Genomic DNA, 25,608 nt, shown 5'->3' with positions numbered 1-25,608 from the left:
GTAGTTACGTTTAGACAAGCCTTGTGGAGCTGCTGAGAGCTCCTCTCTCCACCAAACTGACTTCTCTCTCTTTCCTTTTCACACTTTTCCCCATCTCCTACTAAACAGCTGCTCTGAAGCAGCATTTCACTCAGCCTGCTGACAGACATTTGAAGAGTCAGCCTCAGAGTGACTGGCCAGCTCCTGTTGCTATGGCTCACCTGGGAATACCAACACAAACATTAAGAAAAACTAGAACACGGAGGCTGGTGCAAGGTGGTCAGTGCTGCATACTCATGCCTCCACACAGTTGGCACTTCATTCCTTGCTCCATTTAATATTAATATCAGGTTACGTACGTACTGTCTGCTGAATACAATCAAGCAAATATTTTATGTGCAGCTTTCCACATGGAACTGAGCTTTGTGGACCTGGTTTAGACAGTGTTAAACATAAGGCCCGGGGGACAGAACGAGACTGGCAAAGACTAGAATCCAGTCCACTGGAGGGCTCTGGAGACTCTGAACTTTAACTGTATTCATTAGTTTTACAGTTTTTCCTAGAAATAAAGAACCAGACTCTTTCTGTTTATATTGCCCGATGTGCATCTGCTCAAGAGGCCAAGTTCCTCTGTGCTCCCTTTGAAATGAAGAATATTTGCTTATAAAATTTAGATTTTGTTTCATTTTGTTATGGACAGAAAATGTCTGACAATGACTGGATGTGAGTCTAAACTGGCACTGCAGTTTAGGGATCTGCCAACTATAAACATTCATCTTTTCCTTCTGCTGAAAACTTGGTGAATTAGATTTATTTTGGAGGACCAGTGCTGACACTTGGTAAATGACCCGATCATTCACAATTATGAAGATAGACAGAGGTTGGATTAGCTTCCACGCTTGCCCGGTTAAAAGTCCGACTGCTACAACGATGGCATAAAATGTGTTACCATATAAATCAGAAGTGCTACGGAGCGAGAATCTTATGGTGCAAACATTAACCAGACTATCATCTTCCCATGATTTTTTTATTTTTTTTTTTATGGCGGGTATTAAAATCGGACGACACGTGAAGGACAAACTGGAGTGAAAATGATATATAAGTGCAAAAAGCAGACAGACAAGTGCACCCCAGGCATTTTATTACCCACCAATCTTTGCTTCATCTGCTCTCATACATAAATCATCCTTTTCACGCGGCACCACCAAACTGTGCTTATACAATTTATGCAAATATGACACACATAAATAAACGCACTCATAAAACAACAAACGCTTGGCGAGATGCTTCATTTTATGGCAATACTGTGCTGTGATTCATAGTCGTTTATGATCGAGGCTTATGTACATTCACAAGAAAAGAAAATAATAAATATTTGCATATAAAACAAAGAATATATATGAAGACAATAATACACTTTTATATGTCTGATAAAAATGCAGCAGGTATGCAACAAATAATAATAAGATAAATACAGTTAAATACAAGAATCCCTTCTTTTATGACACCTGAGAACTGCATTCTGACATTCGCAGTGAGAAGAGCACCTGTCAGTAAGACACAACACGTCTTCTTCCCTGTGTCTTTTGTACTTGTTTGGCGGCAGATTAAAACTGCACTGAATTCCCTTTTGGCTGAATGTGCACATTTTTATATAAGGCACTGAAACAGCACCATATGGAGCAGCTTACATGCACAAATAAGGCTTCTTAATCAGATGTAGCTGCATGATGTACCACACAGAACAAACAGAATACAAGGACAGCTCACAATACTGCACATCAGTGGCTTCATAGATACAAAACCCAGACTTTTTACACAAAATAAGAAGTACCCTGATATCTTCACACAGAACAACAAGTCAGGTTGATCTAAACAGGAGCAGATGAGTATGCACAGTTTCGATAGACTCTTCAAAACAAAGATGGAATAAAAGAATGTGAGGTACAGGAGGTAATGGTTTGCAAGCAGCATCTGGACAGAAATCAGGGCCTGCAGGGCCTGTGAGCTCAGCAGTCTGAAGGGTGTCTCCAGGGATGGACCATCACATTATATAGATCTCCGGAATAACTGCTAGGATTTTATAGGCCTGAGGTGAAGTCTCCCCCCCCCTTCTCTCTCTTATGAAATTCTTTCAAGTTGCTCCAGATAAGATAACCTGCTTGTTTTGTAAGATCTAAAAGCTAATGGCTCTCCCCAGCCACTGCACACTACTTGAGAGATATGCAGGAACACAGAGAATCTGATGTTTGGTCCATTTAACTCAACCATTTTTATAACCTATACCTTTACTAAACTTTCAGCATCTCCAGGATAGCGGTAAAAATACATGGCACTAACACCTGACCTGTATTGCACCTGACCCTGGTACTCATCATCTGATGAGGCTGTAACTCAGTTCGAAAGATGCACTCTCCTCTTCCCTGCATACGTGCTTGATGACCTAAACCTACAATTAATAGATGAAGTAGTTGTTGATGATTTTGACAAAAATCAAACAACATCTCACTGAGGCGGCGAAATTTGGACTTTGACAGGATGTAGAAAAAAGTTGAAGTAGCTGTACATAGAGTCTGATGTACTTACTGCAAGAGATCATCTCATCACACAAAAGGAGGAACATGAACACCTCCGTTCAGTGGCCAACATAATGGCCATCTACACATGCGTCTACAAACTCTGAAGCTATAAAAAAAAGGCCGATAGCTTGGAGACACCTCGCTGCATGAGAACCACAGGTCTGGTGAGCATCACAATAACATTACTGGATTAAATACAACTTTAATAATAGTTATTTAAAAAAAACTACCCACCAACAACAGCAACTACAACAAAAATGGCTGTAACAGAATTACTGTGGCGTAATGACAGTATTAAAAAGTTAAACAGGCAAATGCCAAAATACAAAGCGCATTACTTTGGTAAAAATCTCACAAAAAGGCAACTGTGTGGTGTTATTGCCTGATGCACGGTGTGGTGCTTTGGAAAACAAAACACTTAAATTACATTACAGTATAAAAAATAAATGGCACAGTACAATAAATAATAAATTTTATCCATCTCTTTACAGTATTTACATCATTTTAAATTACGCTAAAAACACACAGGAGGAAAAAGAGGTTGTTTGGAACGGTTTGAACTCAAAGTTGGCTGTAGCACCAAGGAGGGACATGTTCACACAATGAGCACCTGAACACAACACTGCAGATCAAAGAAAGAGAGACAGAAGACATGAGCCACGAAAGCCAATTACCCTGCAGAGTAGCAGTACATCAAAAAATGCATTCGGTGAGCGCAAAAGCAGATTATAGTTCTGTTTTTTGACAGAAAATTTTTCATATTTACATATTGTTATCCATGTTTACCTCACCTGTTTGATGGCTTTGTGTTCATTCCACTGTTATGGGCAGACTGTGACCAGAGGACGGTATACATTTACCACAATAGCCTCCACACATTCCTGACACTCTGCTGCCATCCTGTGGACACGAGAATAATAACATGGGTACTGTGACTATCTGCTGTTTCAAGAATTTGAGGATAGGTACAAAAGAAGCTGAGTGAATCCTTCTCTTTAAAGTTTTGCTTTTCTTGTTAATGATTTTAGGAATCTTTGTAGAAAAGATCCTGACGCGTAAATTTAAATGCACCCTGAAATGTGTTGTTTTTGGGGTTTTTTTAAAAGACCAACCAATGTCTGAGGCCCACCAAGCAGGTTTGTTTCTAAAGGTTGGCAAACAGCCTCTTAGAAACAAGCGAGAAATGTGAGCTAACAGAATTTCACTAGCGTAGGTAACAGAAGCAGGCAACTTAATAGTAGTTTCATGCAAACATCTAGAAGCAAATCGGAAACTGCATTAGAAGAGTGCTCCAAATTCACTATCCCATGACATGAAAGCCAAAGCGCCTAGTAAGCGCTTTGTCTGATTTTCACTGGAGTGTTGTCTTCATCCCGCTGTCCCAACAAGGCTTTATCTAAACTGCCTGGAGTGCCCAAAGGAGGGCCAGCTGGCTTTGGATGTCAGACTCCGAACACTTGTTGGCATCTCTACTTCCTCCTATTTTTGCCCTGCCAAAAAGCACTCTCCAGCCTGATCTCCATTTCAAAAAGTGGAGGGTGGTTGTAGGGGGCACTTGAGAGAGAGCAGCTGCCCAATAAAGGTTCTCTTTCAGCAAGGAGCTCTGAACACCGAACCTCCTTTGGAGCTATGTCTGCTTAATCTGCAGCCTGTGCAAACACAAAGCAAGTATGTGAATTAATCCTCTGGGCATGTATGTGATGTTTTACCTGTGATTTTTTTATCGTCTTCACTACAAAGGTGCCCTGGGACATCCAAGAGGTGTCGTCAGCTAGCCTGAGCCCTGTTCCTGACAGGTTGATCTTAAAGCGGCCCTAAAAGGACAGATGGATGGAGAAAGGACAGAAATGCGAGTAAATCTTGCTCTCTGCTTCAATACAGAGACCTTTAAGTGCCTGATGTGCAGTGAGCTACAGAAAAATAAAGAAGCACAACATCACAGAGTAGGAAAGGGGTTTATTATTATTAAAAATATATATTTGACTGCAAATGAATTGTATTATTTACATAAAAGACAACTTATCATATAGATTAGATATTAGATTATAAGAAAAGCAGTCCTTGGTCAGCTGAGCAGTTTATTTGACATTTTATTTATCTATTTTTTGCCACAGTTTGGCTTTTCTTGATATGAAAAGCAAAATAATTATAATAGATGTCGTCATCCTCACCTGCGGACAAGGAACGGCACTGTAGCAGTCTCCAGCTGTACCAAATGGAACACTCTTGCCTTGGTGGGTAAACGCAAACTGCCAGTCTGTAGCTATAGATCAAGATAAAGCAACAAAGTGATCTCGTAAAAGGTCTCTCTAGGCATTAGTCGCTATAGTAGCTCGAATGAACCTTAATAATCGTGACTTGCATCTGCCATGGTGAGCAAATCTTATGCTATTTACCTATAAATCCAGCCTGCGTTTCAGGCTGAGCCAAACTCATATCAGTATAATTCCATCTAGTTAGAGCAGTTTCATTTAATCCCCTCAAGCCTTGTAATTATGTGTTCCTTAAATGGACCTTAAAGACATCTTGAGCCCATTAACCCTCGTGAGCATGAACATAATTAAATGCCAAAGGAAGTTCTCATTTTGAAGTAATGTGGAGTTAACATTTTGCACAGGATGCTGTGAGACTGTGGGCAACTTACTGATGATGTTCATCTTGCTGAGGTCCAGGCGGACTTTGGAGAAGGTGGTGATGCCAGCGGCACTGTAGTCTCTTCGACAGTCGCAATCTTCTCTTCTAGAGCCATTGGCTGGACACTGGGTGGGGTCATTGAGCCTGGGAAAACACACGTTTGCCAAATAAGCTTGACATCTTAACTTTACACTTCCATGGAATTTCTTCATTTACAGAGAACATAACACTGCCAGGAGTCAGGTGGAGTTTTTGTAATGAAAATGGCTTTTTATTGTTATCCTCCTGTTTACCTGAAGCCAAAGATCTCTGAAAAATTCTCCCCTTCACCCGTCGCCAAGGTGATGTACTCCCGCGGAGCCTCTGTCTGCATTCCAGCACAGAAGACCTGAGGAGGAAGAAAAAGCAGCAGAGGAGCAAGAGGGTAAGTAAAGGAGGGAGACCAGAGGTGGGGCAAAGGGAAAGGCATAGAAGTGATAGGAAGATACAGGAAGATTTGTCAAAGTACAAACAAGGTGCAGAGGGGAGGAAAGAAATAAAAATAACACTCGTAAGGAGTTGAAAAAAACGACAAGAAGAGAAATGTTAAAATGAACAATTAAAACCCCCTAAATCCTGCAAGAGCTTGTGGATATTTTGGCAAATGATAGTATGTAATGGTCAGACAAAAAGACAGATTTCCTGTGTTACATGAAAAGTACTACATCTATTTGCAACCTCATATACAAGCCTCAGTGGCTGAAAAGTACCTAAAGATTTTAGTGAGAATTCATTTTAAGCAGCCGGCACAGTTAAGTGTGCACGTGAGGAGATCAAAGATGTGAGCAGTGTAGAGGAGCATTCTTTGATCCTCAAATCGGACCTTCTTAGCTTCCACTCAAGGAAAATAAGCAGAAAGCAGGTTTGATGCACTTTTGCTCTGGCTTCACTTTCCACACCTGGGAGCCAAGTCCATCTTAATATACATAATATGACAGAAACTTTTCCCAGTAGGATCTCTCCTCAAGACATGCTGGAACACCTTCATTTAACTAATATAAAGGTGTATATATTTGGTATATAAAGCTTTTTTAAGATCTTTGTCTTCTGTAAAACACAATGACTAAACCAGAACTGTTTGGGAGGCTCCTTTTTCATGACGCTGGGGCAGAGGACACAGTGCAGGCGACTGACAATATGAGTGGAGATTTTGGCTGTGAGCTGAGTGCGAGCGTTATCGGGATGACTAGACGAGATGCACCATAACCTGGCTTCAAACTGTTCTTGACGGAGTCAAAACTACACTGATAAACACAGCCAACAGAGAGAGATGCACTGAAAGACACAACTGGGGGGATGTGGAGGAGACGGATATGCATATATGGGTGTGGTGGTGGGGGTTTCTGCTCAGGTGCAGAAGTAGAGGTGGGGCAGAGAGGTTCAGGCAGCAGCGTCACGTAGGACTTATGAGCACAGGCAGCCACACACTTACAAATCATCTGGGCCTTCCTAAGCAGCACAAGGCTGGGACCTTGAGCTCTCTCACACACGGAGAGCTAACTCAGGAGGGAAGACCTTCAGGATAATTTGCGTGGGCTCTGGGGCACTGCGCTGGTTAAGGAGCTCGCAGCCTTGTATATTTTACTGTGTGTGAGCACCTTAACTACGTAAAGCTTAATAATCAAAGAAAAATCTTTTCTGTTTGGTGAAATGCTCACCGATTATGTGTCCTTTCATTTGAACAAGCAAATATGTTTTAAATAGTTTGTCACTTCCTATTTTATATGTTAGCAAGCAAGAAATAAAGTCCTGAGTTGTGTCAGTATCATCATTTTATCTACTGATTCGTTGCACTTTAAGGGATTTGTTTGGTACATGATATTCTAAAAGATTTGGAGAATCCACAAAAATCCCTGTACGGACAGGGTCTGAATTATTTAGTTTGGATAGAGGAAATGGAATAATTAACATAAAAAAACATAAAATAACGGGTAAGATATTAGAAATATTTCAAGAGCAACCTACTTTTCAGCTGCGTTTTCCCCATTATTAATCAAATCAGCTGTGGCCTCACACTGTGCTTTGAGCATTTGTGGTGTAATAAGCTGATATTATCTTACCTTGAGTGTTTTGCCTTGTATGCTGAGAAAATGCTCACTGTCTGGCATGGGGCCATTCATGGTCTGGATCTCTTGACAGCTAGAAGGCAAACGGCCTTGGAGAAACACAAGAAGAAATAAATATATGTTCTGTGGGGATACGGGCTCGCACGGTGCACAAATGTGCAAATGTTGGCAGTCACATCAAGTGGGGCAAATCTCTTTATCGAACCAAAGAAAATGAAACACCCCTCACACTTTGACGTCCCACGGTACCGTGGGGAAGCAAACAGGCTAAACAGTAAATCTTTGATGTTTGCTTCGGCTCATAAATATTTCACTAAAGGCCAGATTTCTGAAATGACTAGGTCGTGTTGAGCCATTCCTTGGATTTTGTCTAATCCTAGTAGTCTTGACCTTTGTTAAAAGAAAGGAGTTTTATCTCAGCACTCACAGTTTGGATTCCTGCAGACCTTTTTGGCTTCTGGCATTACATCTGGGGAACACCCGTCACTTTTCTGACCACCGGCTGATACACACTGCACCGTCCTCGCCGTCACTCCATCTCCGCAAGTCACTGAACACTGAAAGGAAGCAACTTATCATAACAGTCCGAAGGTAATTCTTGCAGGTGAAAGTCTGTCAGAAATTCTGTGTTTGATGTTTATAGTATATGGTTAAGCTCATTAGGTTTTCTAGTTCATTTGTTATTAGAGTCCCCTTGTGTCCCTGTTAAGTCTCCCTTGCCCTTCAAGTGTTTCATGTCTGTTATGTTGTCAAGTTCATGTAGTCATGTCTGCGTTTCATTAGGTTTCCTATTTTATTTTCTAAGAGGTTCTGTGTTAAGTTTACATGTTTAGAGTTCAGTCAGTGTGTTTCCTGTTTTACTTTGAAGGTCCGTGTCTCATGTCAGCGTTTCTAGTTTTGCTTCCCTTGTCTCGTCCAGCCTGATTACTCCCAGCTGTGCTCTCCTTCTGTGTCTCATTCCCTCGTTATCCCTCAGTGTATTTAAGCCCTGTGTTTCTCTTCGTCAGTGTTGTAGTTGCCCTCATGGCTGTGTTTCCCTATGTGTCAGTTTATCCATGACCCAGTTTAATTTTGTTATTTTTCGTGCCATTCTGCAATAAAGCAGCTTTTTGAGTTTAATTCCTGCGTGGTGAGCTTTGCGTTTGGGTCCTTCTCCTGCCTGCACACAGCCGAAACATGACATTCTGTCTTCGAAGTGTCACTTTTTTTAAAAAAATGGACACGATTCATTCGACCAGGGTTTAAGCTCAATGCTGAAACACTAGTTGAAGACAAGATTTTTCACATACAATCAGCCAACTGCTACTGTTTTAATGTCAAAGAAAGCCATGAATCATCACTAAAAAAGAGAGTAAATATATTTTGGATTAATTCTATTAAAAAAATAAATTATATATATATAAAATTTAAAGTCAATAGTCATGCCTGGCGAGGTGAAAAACAGTCCATTTTATCATGCATTTAGGATTGACATCAATCTGCCTTTGATATACTGATAAATCGCTATATCCCATTTAGGCAGTCCAGACTCACTCACCGGTCCCCAGATTCCAACCCTCCACTCTTGCAGCAGAGGGCACGGGCCCAGATTACAAGGCATGTAGCTCTCAGGAGGGGTCCCAGGGCAGTTGGACAAAGACTGATGGCCATACTCATAGTTGTCATTCTCCACATGCACCTCACTGCATGAGATCAGACGCTGGCGGTAGCCCTGGCCACAGCTGGCTGAGCACTGGAGGATAGCATAAATCACCGGCATGAAAAAAAGAGAACAGTGTACTTTCCATCATGTGCGCGTCATTGGACTGAAAGGTGGTGATTTGCATGCTCATTCTGAAGAGCAAAGCATTACCAATTTAACTCAAACACAACTTTTACAATTAAGACCTGAAGACAAAAAAATGATCTAGATGTCTGCTTGTTTGACTCTCACCTCAGTCCATTCCCCTGTAATCCAGATGAATTCGCAAGCGTGGGTGTTGCAGCTTTCTATTTCTGGGGGTCTGATCTGGTTCACGCAGTACATCTCGTGGACCTCCCGCTGGTTGTGGTCCACGCACTTCAAGGCTCGTTGTCGCCGACCCGATCCGCACGACTTAGTACACTGTAGAGGAGACAAGACAGGAAACAATCTTTCACAGAGAGTACAAATAGAAAAAGAGCGGTACTATTGGAAACTCTGTGGCACTGCCAAATTAAAGTTGCAATATACAATGCACACACAGCAAGGAAGCTCCAGTTCAAGCAAAGCATGCATTCAGTCATTAAGCACTGCTTTGGGCTATACAGATGTTAAGAGGAGGGGAAAACACAGTGCTCACGTCCCGTGCCAACAGCATGTCTGATCATAGATGAAGTTTCAACACCTAGACCCTTGGCCCAAAAAAAGAGCTTTTTTCTTACTGTCAGACAACAATCATCTTCTTATTTTGAAAGTAAAACTTGAAGCATGGTACCCATTCATCCCATTCTTTTATAACAGCCCATTAGATCAGACCTAATATAAATGATGTATATTTTCTAAACAGAGCTGCTTTAGCGCAGATCAGCAGCACAGCTTAATATATCTCTGAGGAGATTTGTGGTATACAAGGCTGGAAAGAGAGACAGATATCTATGATCAGGGTGTAACAATCTAATAGTAAGTGCAGAATTGCGTGATCAGCCCCTGACCTATACTAGATAAATTTCCATTTCAAAGATTGGAAAAGCAAAATGGGCACAATAAAAACCAGTTAGCACCATTTCGTGCCATTGCACAAGTCACCGTGGCAAGTATTAAAAGCATAAGAGCAGCAGAATGAGGTGACTGGGATTAATTTGTTGGTTTTTTTTAATCATGTACTGTAATAATGCCTTGTAAAGGGGCTTATGTGCTGGTTCAGATATTACAACACTCAAGTTTGCAAGAGTCATAAAGATTTATCAAAGGTCCAGAAAGGCTTCCACATGTGTCAGAAACACTCAGCAGTCAACCAGCAGGTCTTTTTCACTCTTAATATCTTTAACTTTGTCAAACAACCGAATTACCTTAATCTGTCATAGCGAGTTGTGCTGTCCTGAGAGGTACTCAGGTTTTAGGTAGCCAAAGATACTATATTTCATTCTGAGATGTACCGGGACAGGATACTGTGTCCTGTCCTTGTAAGAAATACTGCCTGTGTGAGATGTAACTATCTTATGTGTGGGTACAGTGTAAGTGTCTAAAACACGGTAATACTTCCTAGTTGAAATGTTTTAACTGCCTCCAGCTGTTAAATGGGACACCCAGGCAGGGACCCCCGAGCACTTCTGCAGAGTGATTGGACTCTTCTTTCAGAAAGGCATTTCATGTTGTTTAGTGACGCACATTCACCATCACATTAGCAAAGTGAAGAAGGAGCTCCTGGTGCATTTCCCGTTCTAATAAACAGCAAACATGTGCAGACTCTATCCTGCAGAAAATAGCTGATCATTACTTTGCACCAAATAAAAATGGTTAATATTAAAGGGACAGCTCACCCCAAAATCATTTAGTTATTTTTTCTCTGTTGCTCTTCATCTATCCAAACTGACCGAAGCAGAGAAGGAAGAAAATAGTTCCTAAATAAAAGCTTACAGCAAAAGTTGATTTTTTTTTTATATCCAAAAGAAAGGTAACATTTCCACCCTGGAGATCTCCAACTCCATCTCTTAGCAGTAAAGAGTACATTTCCCTCCTGGCACTAATAATGGGGCAAGTAACAGGCAGATCTGTGTAAATGAGAATCATTACAACTCACTGAATTCTCAACCAATTTTCAAGCGCTTTTGTTTGAGTATAGATTAGAATAACCATCTGACTGGTTATTGGATCCTCAGTGCCAATTAACAGTTTTGCCAAACTGAATACTTTTTGCGTCGTCTTTGAGTTTAAGTAAATAGACTAATTCGCTAATGAGAGGAACTTGAGTTATTTTGGGGTAGGGGAAAAAAGGGGATTGCCTGATTTTCATCTGCCTCTTCTGCTCCCCTCCCCTTTGGCCTCCTGACAGGCAGCTGTGCCTCCTACAGAAGCAGAGACTCTCATCCTTGCCCAGATATGTCAGAGCAAATTCATCCGCGGCACTAGAACTACTTGTTTAAGCATGCAGATTACAGTGTTTGTTTGTGCAGACTTCTACTGGCTTACCGGTTGCCAGTCCTCCTCTCTCCACCGGTAGCGAGAGGGACAGTCGGTGACCCGGCAGCTCTGGCTGGACGCTGGTCGGGAGCGCTGGGGACAGCCGGTCTCCTGCGAGCTCCGTTGGTCTTCAAACTGGCAGAACACCTCCCGCTGCTGGATGCCATCGCCGCAGGACGCTGAACACTAAAGACAGGGCAGGTAAGAGCTTTGCAATGAAATCATTCAATCTGTGTTAGTAGTTATCCATTGTAATATATTTTTATATAGAAGACTCATAACTGATTTAGTCTAAAGTATTTATTTATGGGGAATGCTTTTGCCAAAATGACTATGTTATTCATTTGTAATGTCAGGTAGATGCTTTTATAACAATGATAATAAAAGACTATGCAAATTACATTTTAATGATAAAAGCAACCAAGCGTCTGTGTAAACGTTCAAGCTGTATCAGATCAATGCCAGTTCTACAGATATGTAAAGAATCAAAGTTGAAGTCTGGAAAGTGGTTTGGCACATCTGTGTTTAATCTAGAGCAGCATGTTTGAAATGAAAGCGTGTCCTTTCTGCTGACATACAGAGCACATCGTGTCGAGGGTAAAATGAATGAGACTGGGAGGTGGGGGGATGCCTGTCGTTTTCTGCCCTTAACCTTAACTGAAACGTAAAACAACTGTCTTATTTTGACTGTTTGAGATATATTTGTAAGACGATATCTTACACTAACCAATTTTTGTCTCCTTTCAGACAGACCGCACTTCACTGATATAAATGTAATGCTCCTGGATCACATAACGCCTATGTAATAACAGATGATTTAGAGACAAATAAAGTGATGGAGGTGTAAGGCAGTTTGTGTTCTGGAGCTCAACCTATAAAGATGCATCTACTACAGGCATATTTATGTGTCCATTTATTTGTAACTCAGTGAAGCAGCTGAACTTTGAGGCACTCCAGTGTGCTGTGCTGTGCTTGACTAAGAGCCTCGAGTGGAGTATCATTTTCTCCTTGCGTCATGCTCCACAGCTGTTTAGAGGGGGACGCACATCCTCTCTGACATGTAAGATGTTTCTGTGTGCTCAGTCCACTCCTATTGAGAGAAAAGGTGTTGAAAGGCAACGACCAGGTGCACTTTGTTGAGTTTGTTTGGCGTGATGATGCGAGTGTATTGCCTCGAGTAGCACATTCAAAAGACCAACATGTGGTTCCCATTGGTGAGGCAAAAAATAAAATTTAAAAAAAGAAAAAGAAGGGAAAGAGGGCATGGAAGAAAACGTGGGAGAGGGGATGAATGGAGACAGAGAGGAGAGGAAGTTGAGGACCACAGAAAAAGAAGCTATAGAGATGAAAGGGGTAGATTTACACTGGCTCTAATTCAAATACAAAGGAAGGGGTGCACATCCATCCTGCTGCCCAACTTGGTGGACGGCGGTACCGTAGCACCAGCGTACACCACCTCAGACTCTGGCTCCACCCTGGCAAACCACCATGTGATGTTTAAAAGCAATCACGCCTCAGTTAGTGGCTTAGCATTGTCCATGAAGGCAGTCAGGTTCAGCTGTGGCCTGTTTCACACATATGGATATACTTGCCTGTAAGCCTGTAAGTATTAAAGTGGGGCTACGAGGGAGAAACAAATCCAACATGTCTGGCACCGTGAGAACAAATAGCTGAGAAGTGTTTAATGGCTGGGTCAGAGAGTCCTACCTCCCCCCAGTTGCCAGTTTTCCACTTAGGACATCGTCCACCTCTGCAGCGGCGCCGCTCGCTGGGTTTGGACGACGCGTGCTGGCAGTACTCCTCTGGGACAGGACGTCCTGACCGGGTCACACAGCTCACTTTGCGGGATTTGAAGCCTCTTCCACAGGAGGCTGAGCACTGCAAGATGGAAATAAGGAGGCCAATAAGAAGCAGAAGTATGTTTTAACCTAAAGCAGAAAGCGTAAAAAGTGACACATTTCAAAACAATGAAACTCAGATTAATAATTTCCTTTTTATTGTTTTTATTGAGGGGGTATTTTGTTGATATCAAGTTTAACTGTAATTGATTATTCAGCATTAAAAATGGGATTTAATAAACAAGAAATGAAGAAAAAATCTCATTAGTATTTGTGAACTCGTGGGCCCTATTTGTCACTCACAAAAAAAGGAGGTGAGACCCGATTACATGGGGAGAGGTGGTCCAATGGTAAAGCGTGCCTGATCATCCCGGCAGCAGTTTGTTTCACCTCCGGGTTCACCGCGTTACTGAAAAGCTAACTCAGTGTGACAGGCAGACTCACACACACACAGCAGCACTAAGGGAGGAGTGAGTTGGGCTGGACTGTGCTTGGATAATCAAAGGGGGCGTTGCATGTGGGGATGGATGGGAAGCGACAGGCTCAGAGTTGAACGAGTACGTGGCCCAGCATGTGGCTCTGTCCTGATCAGCAAGGGACTGTACCAGACAGGAACAAGCTGTGACCCCTCGCCTCATTCAACGAGGTGAAAAGGTAGGAAGCCTTGTAAAAGGAGGGACGACTAAAGTGCTTGTTCCCCTTTATAAACGCAGGCATGCCAGTGCATTTTGTAATGTACTTAATTTATCGTAATTGTCTTGCAGGTAAATTGTTTATACAATCAATAAAGACAAACGTGAGTCATATCGACACAGTGTGGTTATTTTAAGGAGACATATTACTATTATAGCATATATTACTATTTTTCATATATTGGTGTAAAATAACTGACAGTGCTGATGTATAAACATAGCTGAGAAGATGATTTCCACCCATGAAATTTAGTGGCAGATCTTTGGTCTACACACTGTGGAATGGCATCTATCTGCCCTCCACCAATGTCACATTATTTTGTTTGGCTTTTGTCTTTTATTTCATTTTTCTAAATCTAGATCACGAGTAATTTCCCACAAGTCTGTCTGTGCTGAAGGGATGAATCAGGATGGGGCCCCTCACTAGATCAAATGTGACCTTTGACCTGCCAATGCACCACTGAATAGTCTTGCTGACGCCACCTTTTATTCAAGTCACTGTCAAAGGCCCCCACAATGGTCCACTGTCATTAACCCGCATTAGACCAGAGCAGAGGGGCCTGCCAGAAAGGGGGCAAAGGGCGCTAGCAACTCCATAGCCGAGCTTCCCCGAAAAAGCCTCAGCGTGCATTAAGAGTGAATGAGCACAGTAAATGCAATGGGAAGTACGCTGAGGCATTGTCCCGCAGGACTGAGATTTACCTTAATGGAAACAGCTTTGAACTCTTGACACATGGTGAGAACATACTCGCTGACAGAGGTCATCAGAAGCCCTGAGCGCATAAAACAACAAGGGTAACGCTCGTGAAAAGAGGACTTCTTTATAACCTATTTGCAAGCGTTCTTTTCTCATTTTTTAACCTAAAGCACTAAACAATAAAAGCCACTTCCTTTGCATGAACACACTGCAATTATCAAAAAGCTTGGGCTGGTGAAATCCTAATATGGGGGTTAGCAGCAGGAGTATAGTGTTGCAAGCACTGATGCTATTAGCATTAATGAATGTTGCTAAAGGCTGGCGCAGGGATCAGTTACTGCAATTTCAGCATTTCATTTATTTTTAAAGCCAGTCAGTGCAAATCACCAGCAAGTTTTAAGTCGTGTCTTTCCCTCAATTTAAAGCGACCTCGGTGTGGTCGCTGTATGTGATGTAAACCTTTTTATTCAGGCAAGAATGAAAAAAAGCCTTCGATAGTACCTCTACTTCACTTTAATTGTAACCTTTTCTGCAAATGAACAGAAATCCAACAAATCTGTAAAAAAAAATTAAATATTGACATAACATTATAATGAATGAACAATAAATACAAGTAATTACATAAATATACAGAAATATTCTTGAAACATAGACTAATACTGCCATTTGTGAATAAGAGACATACATTATACTTATTTCAAGAGCCTGTTGATATAGTGTTTGTGTTATACTGCTATTCTGCGACAAGAGGTTGACTGCTTAGACTGACAAATGAAACTGGAGGGGATTATGATACAATTCACTATTGTGTTCCACTTTCACTGATTCAACCTAGATTTGGTTTTGTGCTGCCTTACAGTCACACGTGGGAGTCATTACAAGTAAAAGTTCTCATTAGTAAATGACGTGTGGTAAAAATGTACTCACTGCTGTGTTAACAGGCCCTTAAAATAAGGTGTGATGTTGGTACAGACATTTATGACCAAGAGAAGTCAACTGGGTGGGCTTCAGGCAAAGTTGACCCTAACCACAGATTCTGGATCAGTTTGAACCGTCCTCACAGTAATGTTAAGCGTTACGGGGCAGGAGATGACACGCGCTACAGATCTGTGTTTAGGGCCAGCATCTGCGCAGGGTAGCATCGATAACTCATGCTTAATCTTAGCCAGCCAAAATCCCTCCAGTGCAAGGGAGAGCAAGATACGGCAGGGGGGGCAATCATAACAGAGACTGAGGTAGACACATTAGGTTGGCTCAGAGTAAGAGCTCTGAATACAAAACACCATTAACTTCCCCTGTGGTCACAGGTATTACATGTTTCAAAGCATGACATTTAACAGCCCGTTCTCTTAAAGTTGAGACAGTCAAAGACAATTCAAACATTATTTCATCAGATCTGTGATACACTTTGCATTTAGCTGATCAATCAGATCAGTGCAAACTGCTCATGGAAAAAAAAAAAAGTACAGAAGAGGCAACGTGCCACAATAAACACCTAACCAACCAAAAAAATTTAAAGGTTCTCTTTTTGAAAAAATATTTATATCTCATATCTCCCTTGTTTGGAAAAAGCACCACTGTTATGCAGGTCATCATTGTTTAATGGCTAGTTGAGTTGTGTTTTGTTCCAAGTGAGGTATTGTTGAGCATAGCATATATAGCAACTCCAAGTACTTACTGTACAAAGCAAACATTAACTAACATAATATAAATACACTCATATTAAGCACCTTTGAAGGATTTAAAACTACTGTTTTGGCCACACTAAGGAATTCTGGGTGCAAACCCAAAACTGGAATACAAAGGCTATCCGGCCTAACTACCACAAACTCGTCGGAAAGAGACACTTTATTTTACAGTGGCAGTACAGCCACTGTTCGCTGGTGTTTACTACTGATACTGGACGTTTCAGGCACTTTTGACTTGACGTATGTCTCCTTCACTGTCATTGTCATTACGGGACAACAGCGTTGTTGCTTTCAGGGGGGTAGATACATAAACTGTAAAATAAAGTGTCTAAATAAGATTAGTAACTTCTCTACATGTGCCTTAAAACAAATTGAATTCCTAATATAATAGCCATTTCATAGATGCATATAGTACAAAGATGTATATATAGTTTACAGCCCATATACAGTCAATATGTAAGGTGGTGCCTTTTACGTTCTTAACAGAACATCGACTATATCATGTAGCACCTCATACGTGGAGATCGTGGGCCATTCTTTGGATAATAAAAGAACAAGGCAGCATATTGTATATTCCTGATATACAAAAACATTCATCAGTATTTGCATATGAACAATGATTGGCTAAATGTGCGAATACAAAGAGCTAAGACACCAAATAAGACACTTTTTTAAAGTTAATACTATTTACAAGAGATAAAAAGGAAAACATCTCTCAATAAATTATCTTTTAAAAACAATATTTTACAAAACTAACTTTGATTGTGATACAACGTAATCCTGAATTATTAAAATAAAAAGAAGAGAAAACTAGTACGAGGCTCAACAACAGTTTTCTAACTACTCATGAAAAAAACTCTTACGGTCACAGCTGTCACTGAAGTATTATTTTTTTGTGTGTCGTACTTTTTTGGCATATTAAGCACATGTTTGCCATTCAAGTGCAACAGAAATGAATCTTTCCAAATGTCTTGAGGAAAAACTGACTGAGCAGTTGCCGGCTGCAGAGAGGGAGCAGTAAGTGGAGGGGGTTAAAGGTAAAAAGCTGGAGAAGCTGGAGTGTGACATCTCCAGTGTAAAAGCACCACAGTCAACCTGCCTCTTTAAAACTGTTTGTGAAAGAGTAAGACTACATGCATTTGAACATATGTGAGGTTAAAAAAACCAACAATAAAAAACGGTTATAGAGTATTTGGTTTTGGGTTTTTTTTATGAGCGTACCGAGGTCCATGGGTCTGTGCTCCAGTGGGGGTTAGACGGGCATGGCTGAGTATTGCACTGCTCACGATCTGGGGGCTTGTCATGGATCTCGCAGCTCAGATCATTGAAACGCTCGCCGTTTGGACGCTGACACACCACCAGCCTTGTCTTTATCCCACCTCCGCATGGCTTCGTGCACTGAGGACGGCACACAGAGAGGTCGCATTTTATAGATGCAAGTTTGTGGATTAAAAAAAAAAGGAGCTGACCGCCATGTTTTCATGTCAAAATATGCCTGTCTTATGTGAGACTACTTTAGTGTGTCCTTCTTACCTCTCCCCAGCTGCCATACACCCACTGTGGACATGGCCCCGATTCGCAGGATCTTTGCTCGCTGGGTCGGCTGCGATCTTCACAGCTGTTGGCAGGGTAGCCGTTCTCATCCTGGCACACTACCACACGCCGCTGGAAGCCTCCTGCACATGTGCTGGAGCACTGTTTTTGTGTTTTTTTAACAGAGATAAGAGGGCACAAAAATAGTTCCTCATTATTCAGGTGTAAAAGAGTTTAGTGGGTATTTTATGCTTCGTTTAAATGCAGCGATTAGCAAACATATTCTCAGCCTCGCGGTAATTAATCAGTGCACATACAGTATGTGTAATATGAGGTGTATATGATGTGAACACAAAGCCCACACAAAATTCTGACAACGCAGAGACGTCACATGCGACATGGCTAAACTTCTCTGCTTCTAAAATAACGTTCTGAGGAAGGAAGCGTGACCAGAAATATCTTAAATCCTTCCCAGAGTTATTTAAAGGTCACGGCTATTTTTTGTCAAAGATTATCAGTAACCCAGTTAAAACAACAAAGAAAAAAAAACTGCAGGAACAATACAGAGAAGGAGCTCAGTGGGACAGGATAGCCTGGGGCATTTAGGTCACAATGTCCTTCGGTGCTATTTCTAAAGATCTCATCCTAAAAAGAATGAAGGGCCTAAAGAACAGAGTCCAACTTTTGAGCTTTTATTCAGGACTGTGTGACATTACACAATGTTTCTTAAACCCTACCCTGCAGCTCCAAAGCACAGATAATATATAGGTACGACTTTGATTTAGGGCGCCTTAAAAGAATAGTCCAAATTATCCTCACTCTGCCCTTGCTGTAAGAAGAGCATAGATCTATATAGGAAGTTTTTATGGTTGATATTTAAGTAGAATTTGAAGATTGTTAGCTTAGATTAGCACAAAGGTAACAAAGTCTGCCAACCTTTTACTTATTGAAGTGATTGGTCCCACAAGATTAATGCAACATCTTAAATATCACACCCCTGAGGTCTGTTGACCAGCATGATGTTGTGTTTAGGAAGCCTCACCGCGCCCCAGGGTCCAGTCCGCCATTGGTGGGATTGGCTACGTGGCAGGTTCCTGGTGCTGGTGTTTGGTGAGGACGGAGGTCGGGAATCACTGGAGCGGGACGGGCACTGAGACATGGCACAGTCCTGCTCTGTGGCAGGACGGTCGTCTGGGTCACACTCACTAGCGTTCACTTCTTGGTCACTGAAGTTGACGCACAGCACTTGTCGCGTCGTCTTTCCCTGGCCACAGGTGACTGAGCACTGACAGCACAAACACATGGAGAGGGTGAAGAAATGAAAAGGAAAGGTAAATGCAAATATACACAAATCCAACTGGCATAAAAAGGAAAGCTGACTTTCTTTGATAGCAGATTCTTGACATTTCTGTTCATTGTGACCTGCTGGTGGTCAAACCAGACTTGATGAACAGAACCATGTCAGATACAAAAAGATGTCATCTTCATGCTACCAAAGAGCTAACCCAGACTTAACCTGGTGTTAAGGTTACAGCAAAACTTACAGTATCACTCTAAATGACCCAAGTAGACATTTTTTAGAAAAATAACACAAGGCAGATCTTCCACCAAATGCTAATGGTGTCTCCAATCTTGCTCCTCCCTAGCAGAGTCCATTCAGTGTCTCGCGTGATCCATTTCACTTATGCAACAGCAGTTCATAAAAAACATGACCTATCCAGAGGTTTACATGACTCTGTCACGATGTTTCATGTTATTACAGATACTGTAACATGGTTCTGCATGCATTAAGTTGATGTATATACTGTGACGCTACATCGAGCTGTACTGTGCTGCAAGCTGCACTGGCTGGAGAGCAGTCACAAAAATCTCTCAGTTTGGATTTTTCTGTAACAGCGAGCCAGAAAAAGATGATTTGCTTTGGGTTTATAAATCTGCCGTTGTCAATCTTCTGTTCATGTGTGTGTGTAAACATGGGATAGGCCTCTGAAATTTTTAGTGGCCTTGGGATGATTTAGGATATTTATTTTCAGGGGGTCAATGAGTGTCTTTGGCTTGGCAGTACATGTGTGGGTGTGCATGGTTGTGTGCTTGTGTGTGTTGTGTATGTGTATGGTGACCAGACCTGCAGTCTGCCTGAACTGTATCGCTAAGGCTCTGATGAGAAACATCTGTAAACAAAACTGGAGCCCCTCACTACAGCCCCTTGCATCTCCCAGCTCAAGAACTTCATTCCTGATTCCTCTCTCTCTCTCTCACACACACACACACACACACACACACACACACACACACACACACACACACACACACACACACACACTCTCTCTCCTCCTATAACTTCACTGCAGCCCTCCTCCAGTCTAACATCCACGCATTCCAGCTGCCACCCTGTCTCCACATCCTGGCTGGCTAACACATTAACATCTGCATAGCGTGTGCAGATACTGGCTGTCAGGGTTAAAATGAGTCTACAGTGAACAATGGAGCAAACATGGAGGGGGGAGAAACACATCTGGATGGCAAATATTGATGACACAATGTAGGTTAATCTGTCACTATAAGGAAATAATTATTTTGTCAGCAGAAAAGCTCTTTTGCAAGTTCTTAATTATTTGAATTATTTGAGTCAGTCAATCATATACACATGTTGGTCTTCTTACCACTGTCCATTCCAGCACTTTCCACTGTCCACATGCCACGACTGTGCACACTTCCCTTGAAGGAGGCTTTGGTAGGTGGGCGCATGCCGACTCGTCGGCCACGCCGCCCTGGTCGTCACGGCAACTCACATAGCGCATCCGTGTCCCTTTGCCACAGCTGGCGCTACACTGTTTTGCGGGAGAGAAAGATTAAGAAACCGGAAACCAACCAAATGAGAAAAGCAGATAAAAAGTAAAATAAACAAAAAATGTGACAGCACTGCCAACCTGGGTCCAGGAACCAAATCGCCACTGGGTTTTGTGGCCCGGGTGGGAAGGGACTTTGGTCCCTGGGGGAACAGGGTGGCTGCTGGGACACTGGGCTATTTCACAGTCCTGTGGAAGAAGAGACACATACACCCATTCATGCAGTGATTAGCAAAATGAATATACTGTAACAACATCTGTCCCTGACAACAAAATACCATGAATATCAGAGATAGCTTTTCTGACATGGGACAGTCGTGAGCAACTTAAACTATATTCCTTCGGCTCTACGTTTGAGAGTAGTTATGCTTCCCATCGACCCTTTCCCCTCAACTTACCAAAACAACATTAACAGGGTCCGCCCCGTCAGTTCAAACTATGGATTGTGGCAGTAAGCCACTCAGCATAAAGCCCTGATCCCTGTCATAACAGGTCATAGTGGAGTGGTATTCAGGGCTCCAATGCCTATGCTGGCGTGGTTGTAAACTCCACCCCTAATCCACCCCCTTGTCCCGCACCTTCCGCCTTTCCCTCTTTCCCCTCCATATGCCCTCTGGTGCCCTCTGACCCCGTGTCTTTAGGAATGAGTGCTGGATCAGGTCGCACAGACTTGGGCTACACATTCAGCATGCAGCCTCCAAAAAGAAACAAAGTAACAGGAAGCTCTCCACATGCTTCCTGTTGTACTTGCATTTGCATGCATCAATAGAATATTAACAAATATATACTACAAGAAATCCAAGACATGAACAACCTTGTACTAAAACCTCCCTCCATCTATCAGTCTCTCTCATCCTATGCCCTGGTGCAGGGTGGTGGTGGGACTAGTGGCCTGGTGGCCCACTTCATGGCTGGCTGGTTAGAATCACAACGAGGTGGGGCGACTGCTTCAGGGTCACTGGTCACCGGTCTCTGCTGGTCCAAGCACCGGAATTGCGAGCTGCTGTGACTAGAGGGGGGCCTCATCCTGAGTCTGCATGCTAAGCGCTCTGAAATGGGTTTACGCCATACGCTGACCAAACAAACCTCTCATTCAGTTCAAAATATTGCAAGTTTCTGTCGGGGTTTCTGTGCAAGTTGTGTGCAAAGTTCACCATATACACACACACAAACAATTGGCAAGAAAATTAACCTGGGTGAGTGTCATTTCCCAACATCGTATGATGTAGACTGACATAACCCTCTGTCAGTCTACAACATGGGTAAGTGGAGGAGAAGCACGGCTTTGAACTAGCCTACTTTAAATACTGGTAATTATTTATTTGAAGCATGTCCTCTGTGATATAGCTGTGATTTCTGATTTATTTATGGCTGCCACAAATACAGGATGTTTTGACACAAAACATGCGTGAAAATCAAACTGGGGGTAAATAACTGTGCACTCGTGGTGCTGGAATCATTGGAAAGTTAAGTGGTAACGAGACAGAGAAATTGCAAGGTAGTGCTTCTTCAGGTCCGAAAAAATAATGCTTGTAAGTTGGAAAAAATTAGTTAATACATCCTTCAGTCCAACCACTTTCTAAAACATTCATCCATGGAGGGAACTAACTGGAGCCTATCCCAGCTGCATATCGTAGGAGGCAGCAGGGATAGGCTCTTATGATATGTTTGCTAGATAATAGAAGGTCATCAGTCTATCACAGGGTTAATATGGAAAGACAGACAACCAGTCACCCTCACATTTACATCTAAGGTCAGTTTAGATCATCTCTGTATCATGCATGTCTATGGACTGAGTTAGAAAGCCAAAGTACCTGGAGAAAATGCACAGAAAGGACCCAGCTGGCTGGTGGACTCCAACCCCAAACCATCTTACTGCATTTTTTTAAAAGGAGCTTATATTAGTTGATGGTTTCCATAATAAGCAAATTCCCATTGTATGCTGAGGTAAGAGCAGGGTAGGTAAACTTTGCTGTTTTAAGCTGCAGGTTTGGTCAAACAGTGGGCTGATGTTCCTGTCTATGCTTCTATAAGCATAAAGAACTGTTTGTATTTAACCCAGTCTGATTATGTCTGGGAAAGTTGGTTTAGAAATTCAACAAATCTTTTAAAGATTGTGCATTGGGGGTTTGTAAAAATTAGAGATGGACCGATCCGATATTACGTATCGGTATCGGTCCGATACTGACCTAAATTACTGGATCGGATATCGGAGAAAAATAAAAAATGTAATCCGATCCATTAAATATCACGAAAGCACCTCACAAAACTTGCAACACGCCGTAACTCACCTCAGAACGTTAGCACGTCGGAGCAGTATGCATCACGTGATAGAGCGGCTGTGGCATGCGGGACCTGTCGGTGGTCTGGATAGCATTTGGAGCTTCGCTAGCAACCCGGCATTTCATCTCCGACAAAGTTATCCCCGAGAGAAGTAAAGCAAGTGTGTAAGTCCATCTCTGAATGTTTGTAAAGCATTCCTGCGTTAAGCTTAACAAGCGACTGCCTCTCCTGCTGCTACTTCAATGGTGAAACTGCTTAACGATCAGCTGATCGGCTTTTCTGTCCGAGTCCGTGTCTCTAGTTTGCTTTTGGCCCACTTTGCACCAGAAAGAGGAAACCTATGGGCTCAAAATGTGGTCATAAATATTTTGTACTTGTAAAAAAGATTTGTATGTGTAAAAAAGATTTGTGTGTGCGTAAAAAAGATTTGTATGTGTAAAAAGAATTTGCGTGTGCGTAAAAAAGATTTGTATGTGTAAAAAAGATTTGTATGTGTAAAAAAGATTTGTGTGTGTAAAAAGAATTTGCGTGTGCGTAAAAAAGATTTGTATGTGTAAAAAAGATTTGTGTGTGCGTAAAAAAGATTTGTGTGTGGACTTAGAAAAAAAACCCCTGCAAGTTACAAGTATGGATTTTTGACCCTATTTTTCTTCCCTTCATCTGATTGGTCAATGTCATGTCAATCACAAATGTAACAATCCAATCAGAGAACAGATGGGTTTGGCTGTCGAGGGGCGCTTTTTTTGAACTGCAGGTCTTTGAAGGGAATAAATGCCCTTTTACATGCCAACCCAGCGTTTTCCTTCATCACCACGAAGGAAAACAGTCTGTGGTTGTCCGAGTTTGGTGATTTTTATGTCACAGGTCTACGTGTTTAATACAGGGACTTCCACAGCCTTTTCAACAGCGCTGCGGACCGCGGGGTGGGGGCGGGCAGTGTTTTGGAAATGACAGTCTTCATTACAAAGCTTTCTTCGTTATGAATTAGCATACATGTTTTTATTGAACATTTGAAGAACTAGCAAAAAAAACAAACTCTTGTAGAGGACATAAAGTCAGAGATAGAAAAGACAAGGAGCAGGTGCATCTAGTACAGGTAGAGCAGCTGCAAAAACCCACAGAGCCCAGCAGCCAGCGTAACAAATTCTGGATCCTTTGCTTTTAGTTAGCAGTTAGCATTAGCAGCGTATCCTGCATCCGATGTGAAAGGACTTTTATGCTGCGCACTGTGACTCACAGTAATGGTCCTGGGTCAGCCCTGACTTTGTGTTAAACTAATCCTAAAGTAATAATGTTATTTCTAACCACTGATATACCACAACTTTTTCCTTTCAACAGCTACTGAAAGTTAGGGGACCTAGCTGCTATCGGATATTTATATAGCGATCCTCCAGCTTCAAACGGTATCACCCTTCAAGGACCTGCAGTTCAAAAAAGCGCCCCTCTGACAGCCTAACCCATCTGTTCTCTGATTGGATTGTTACATGTGTGATTGACATGACATTGACCAATCAGATGAAGGGTAGAAAAATAGGGTCAAAAATCCGTACTTGTAACTTGCAGGGGTTTTTTTTCTAAGTCCACACACAAATCTTTTTTACACATACAAATCTTTTTTACGCACACACAAATCTTTTTTACGCACACACAAATCTTTTTTACACATACAAATCTTTTTTACGCACACACAAATTCTTTTTACACATACAAATCTTTTTTACACATACAAATCTTTTTTACGCACACACAAATTCTTTTTACACATACAAATCTTTTTTACGCACACACAAATCTTTTTTACACATACAAATCTTTTTTACAAGTACAAAATATTTATGACCACATTTTGAGCCCATAGAAACCAGCGGCTGAACAACAGCAGCACGTTTAAGCTTGATCAGCTGTTGTTAGAATGTATTTAATATTACTTTCTACACCAGGATCTTTTTCTACGTAGCTGACGCTGGTAACTGTGCAGGGGCGGATCTAGCAAAGTTTAGCCAGGGGGGCCGATAGGGCATTAACAGGGAAAAGGGGGCACAAAGACATACTTTTCTTTCTTATTCTCATTTAAAATGTCTAGCTTTTAATAAATAATTATCTGACACCCAAAGTTTTAATTTGATGTAAAATGAATAGAAGTCAATTACTGTATATAGTAACTATTAAGTCTAATATATATACCCTAGTAAGCTATAGTACTTTTTCCTTTGGGAAGGTACCATCTGTGCAGTCTGCAATTTTGTTGAAGAAAGATGTTGAATCTATTTAATATTTCTTGAAAAATAATTGATTTCTGTGCATTTTTTTTCACACTGCATCAAATTAAGGTTGATTACGTCGATTAAGCATCATGAGGTGGAGCGTGAGGGGTGGTTCCCTATTTTTTATTTATTTATTTTTGTTGTTGCTGGGAGTTGGAACCCTATTAGTTAGGTTGCTTAATATTTATGCTAAGTACTCTTTAAAATACCAGAATAGGGAGAATGGTGTAGGTTTAAGTTTATTAGATTGATCAGTATTGCTGAACTATGAAATATTTTTTTTTGCATACAGGTATAACAGAATAGCTTTAGTGTAGTTGTTGTTT

The 25,608-nt window shown here is 41.6% G+C and overlaps 1 protein-coding gene across 2 annotated transcripts in view; it reads right to left on the bottom strand.

The window, feature by feature from the left end:
* Window positions 1-3,368: 3,368 nt before the first annotated feature.
* The window catches only part of adamts9 (ADAM metallopeptidase with thrombospondin type 1 motif, 9), a 42,869-nt gene continuing 20,629 nt past the window's right edge, over window positions 3,369-25,608 (bottom strand). For both annotated transcript variants that reach the window (XM_085353077.1, XM_085353075.1), the window contains exons 24-39: window positions 20,817-20,924; window positions 20,550-20,717; window positions 18,929-19,171; window positions 17,887-18,048; window positions 17,575-17,751; window positions 13,146-13,316; window positions 11,448-11,624; window positions 9,231-9,401; window positions 8,835-9,029; window positions 7,725-7,854; window positions 7,292-7,386; window positions 5,486-5,580; window positions 5,203-5,336; window positions 4,730-4,821; window positions 4,268-4,372; window positions 3,369-3,458 (exon numbers count right to left, since the gene is read on the bottom strand). In XM_085353077.1, the coding sequence (XP_085209203.1) occupies window positions 3,369-3,458; window positions 4,268-4,372; window positions 4,730-4,821; window positions 5,203-5,336; window positions 5,486-5,580; window positions 7,292-7,386; window positions 7,725-7,854; window positions 8,835-9,029; window positions 9,231-9,401; window positions 11,448-11,624; window positions 13,146-13,316; window positions 17,575-17,751; window positions 17,887-18,048; window positions 18,929-19,171; window positions 20,550-20,717; window positions 20,817-20,924 (2,313 nt within the window). The remainder of the gene's footprint in view (window positions 3,459-4,267; window positions 4,373-4,729; window positions 4,822-5,202; window positions 5,337-5,485; window positions 5,581-7,291; window positions 7,387-7,724; window positions 7,855-8,834; window positions 9,030-9,230; window positions 9,402-11,447; window positions 11,625-13,145; window positions 13,317-17,574; window positions 17,752-17,886; window positions 18,049-18,928; window positions 19,172-20,549; window positions 20,718-20,816; window positions 20,925-25,608) is intronic.

The sequence above is a fragment of the Diplotaxodon limnothrissa genome, linkage group LG5 (assembly GCF_057381915.1).
Source record: "Diplotaxodon limnothrissa isolate DT_005_m linkage group LG5, D_limnothrissa_male_GT1.1, whole genome shotgun sequence".
In the NCBI taxonomy this organism is placed as follows: domain Eukaryota; kingdom Metazoa; phylum Chordata; class Actinopteri; order Cichliformes; family Cichlidae; genus Diplotaxodon; species Diplotaxodon limnothrissa.
The sequence above is the reverse complement of the archived record's forward strand: the minus strand, read 5'-3'. Positions and strand labels throughout refer to the sequence as shown.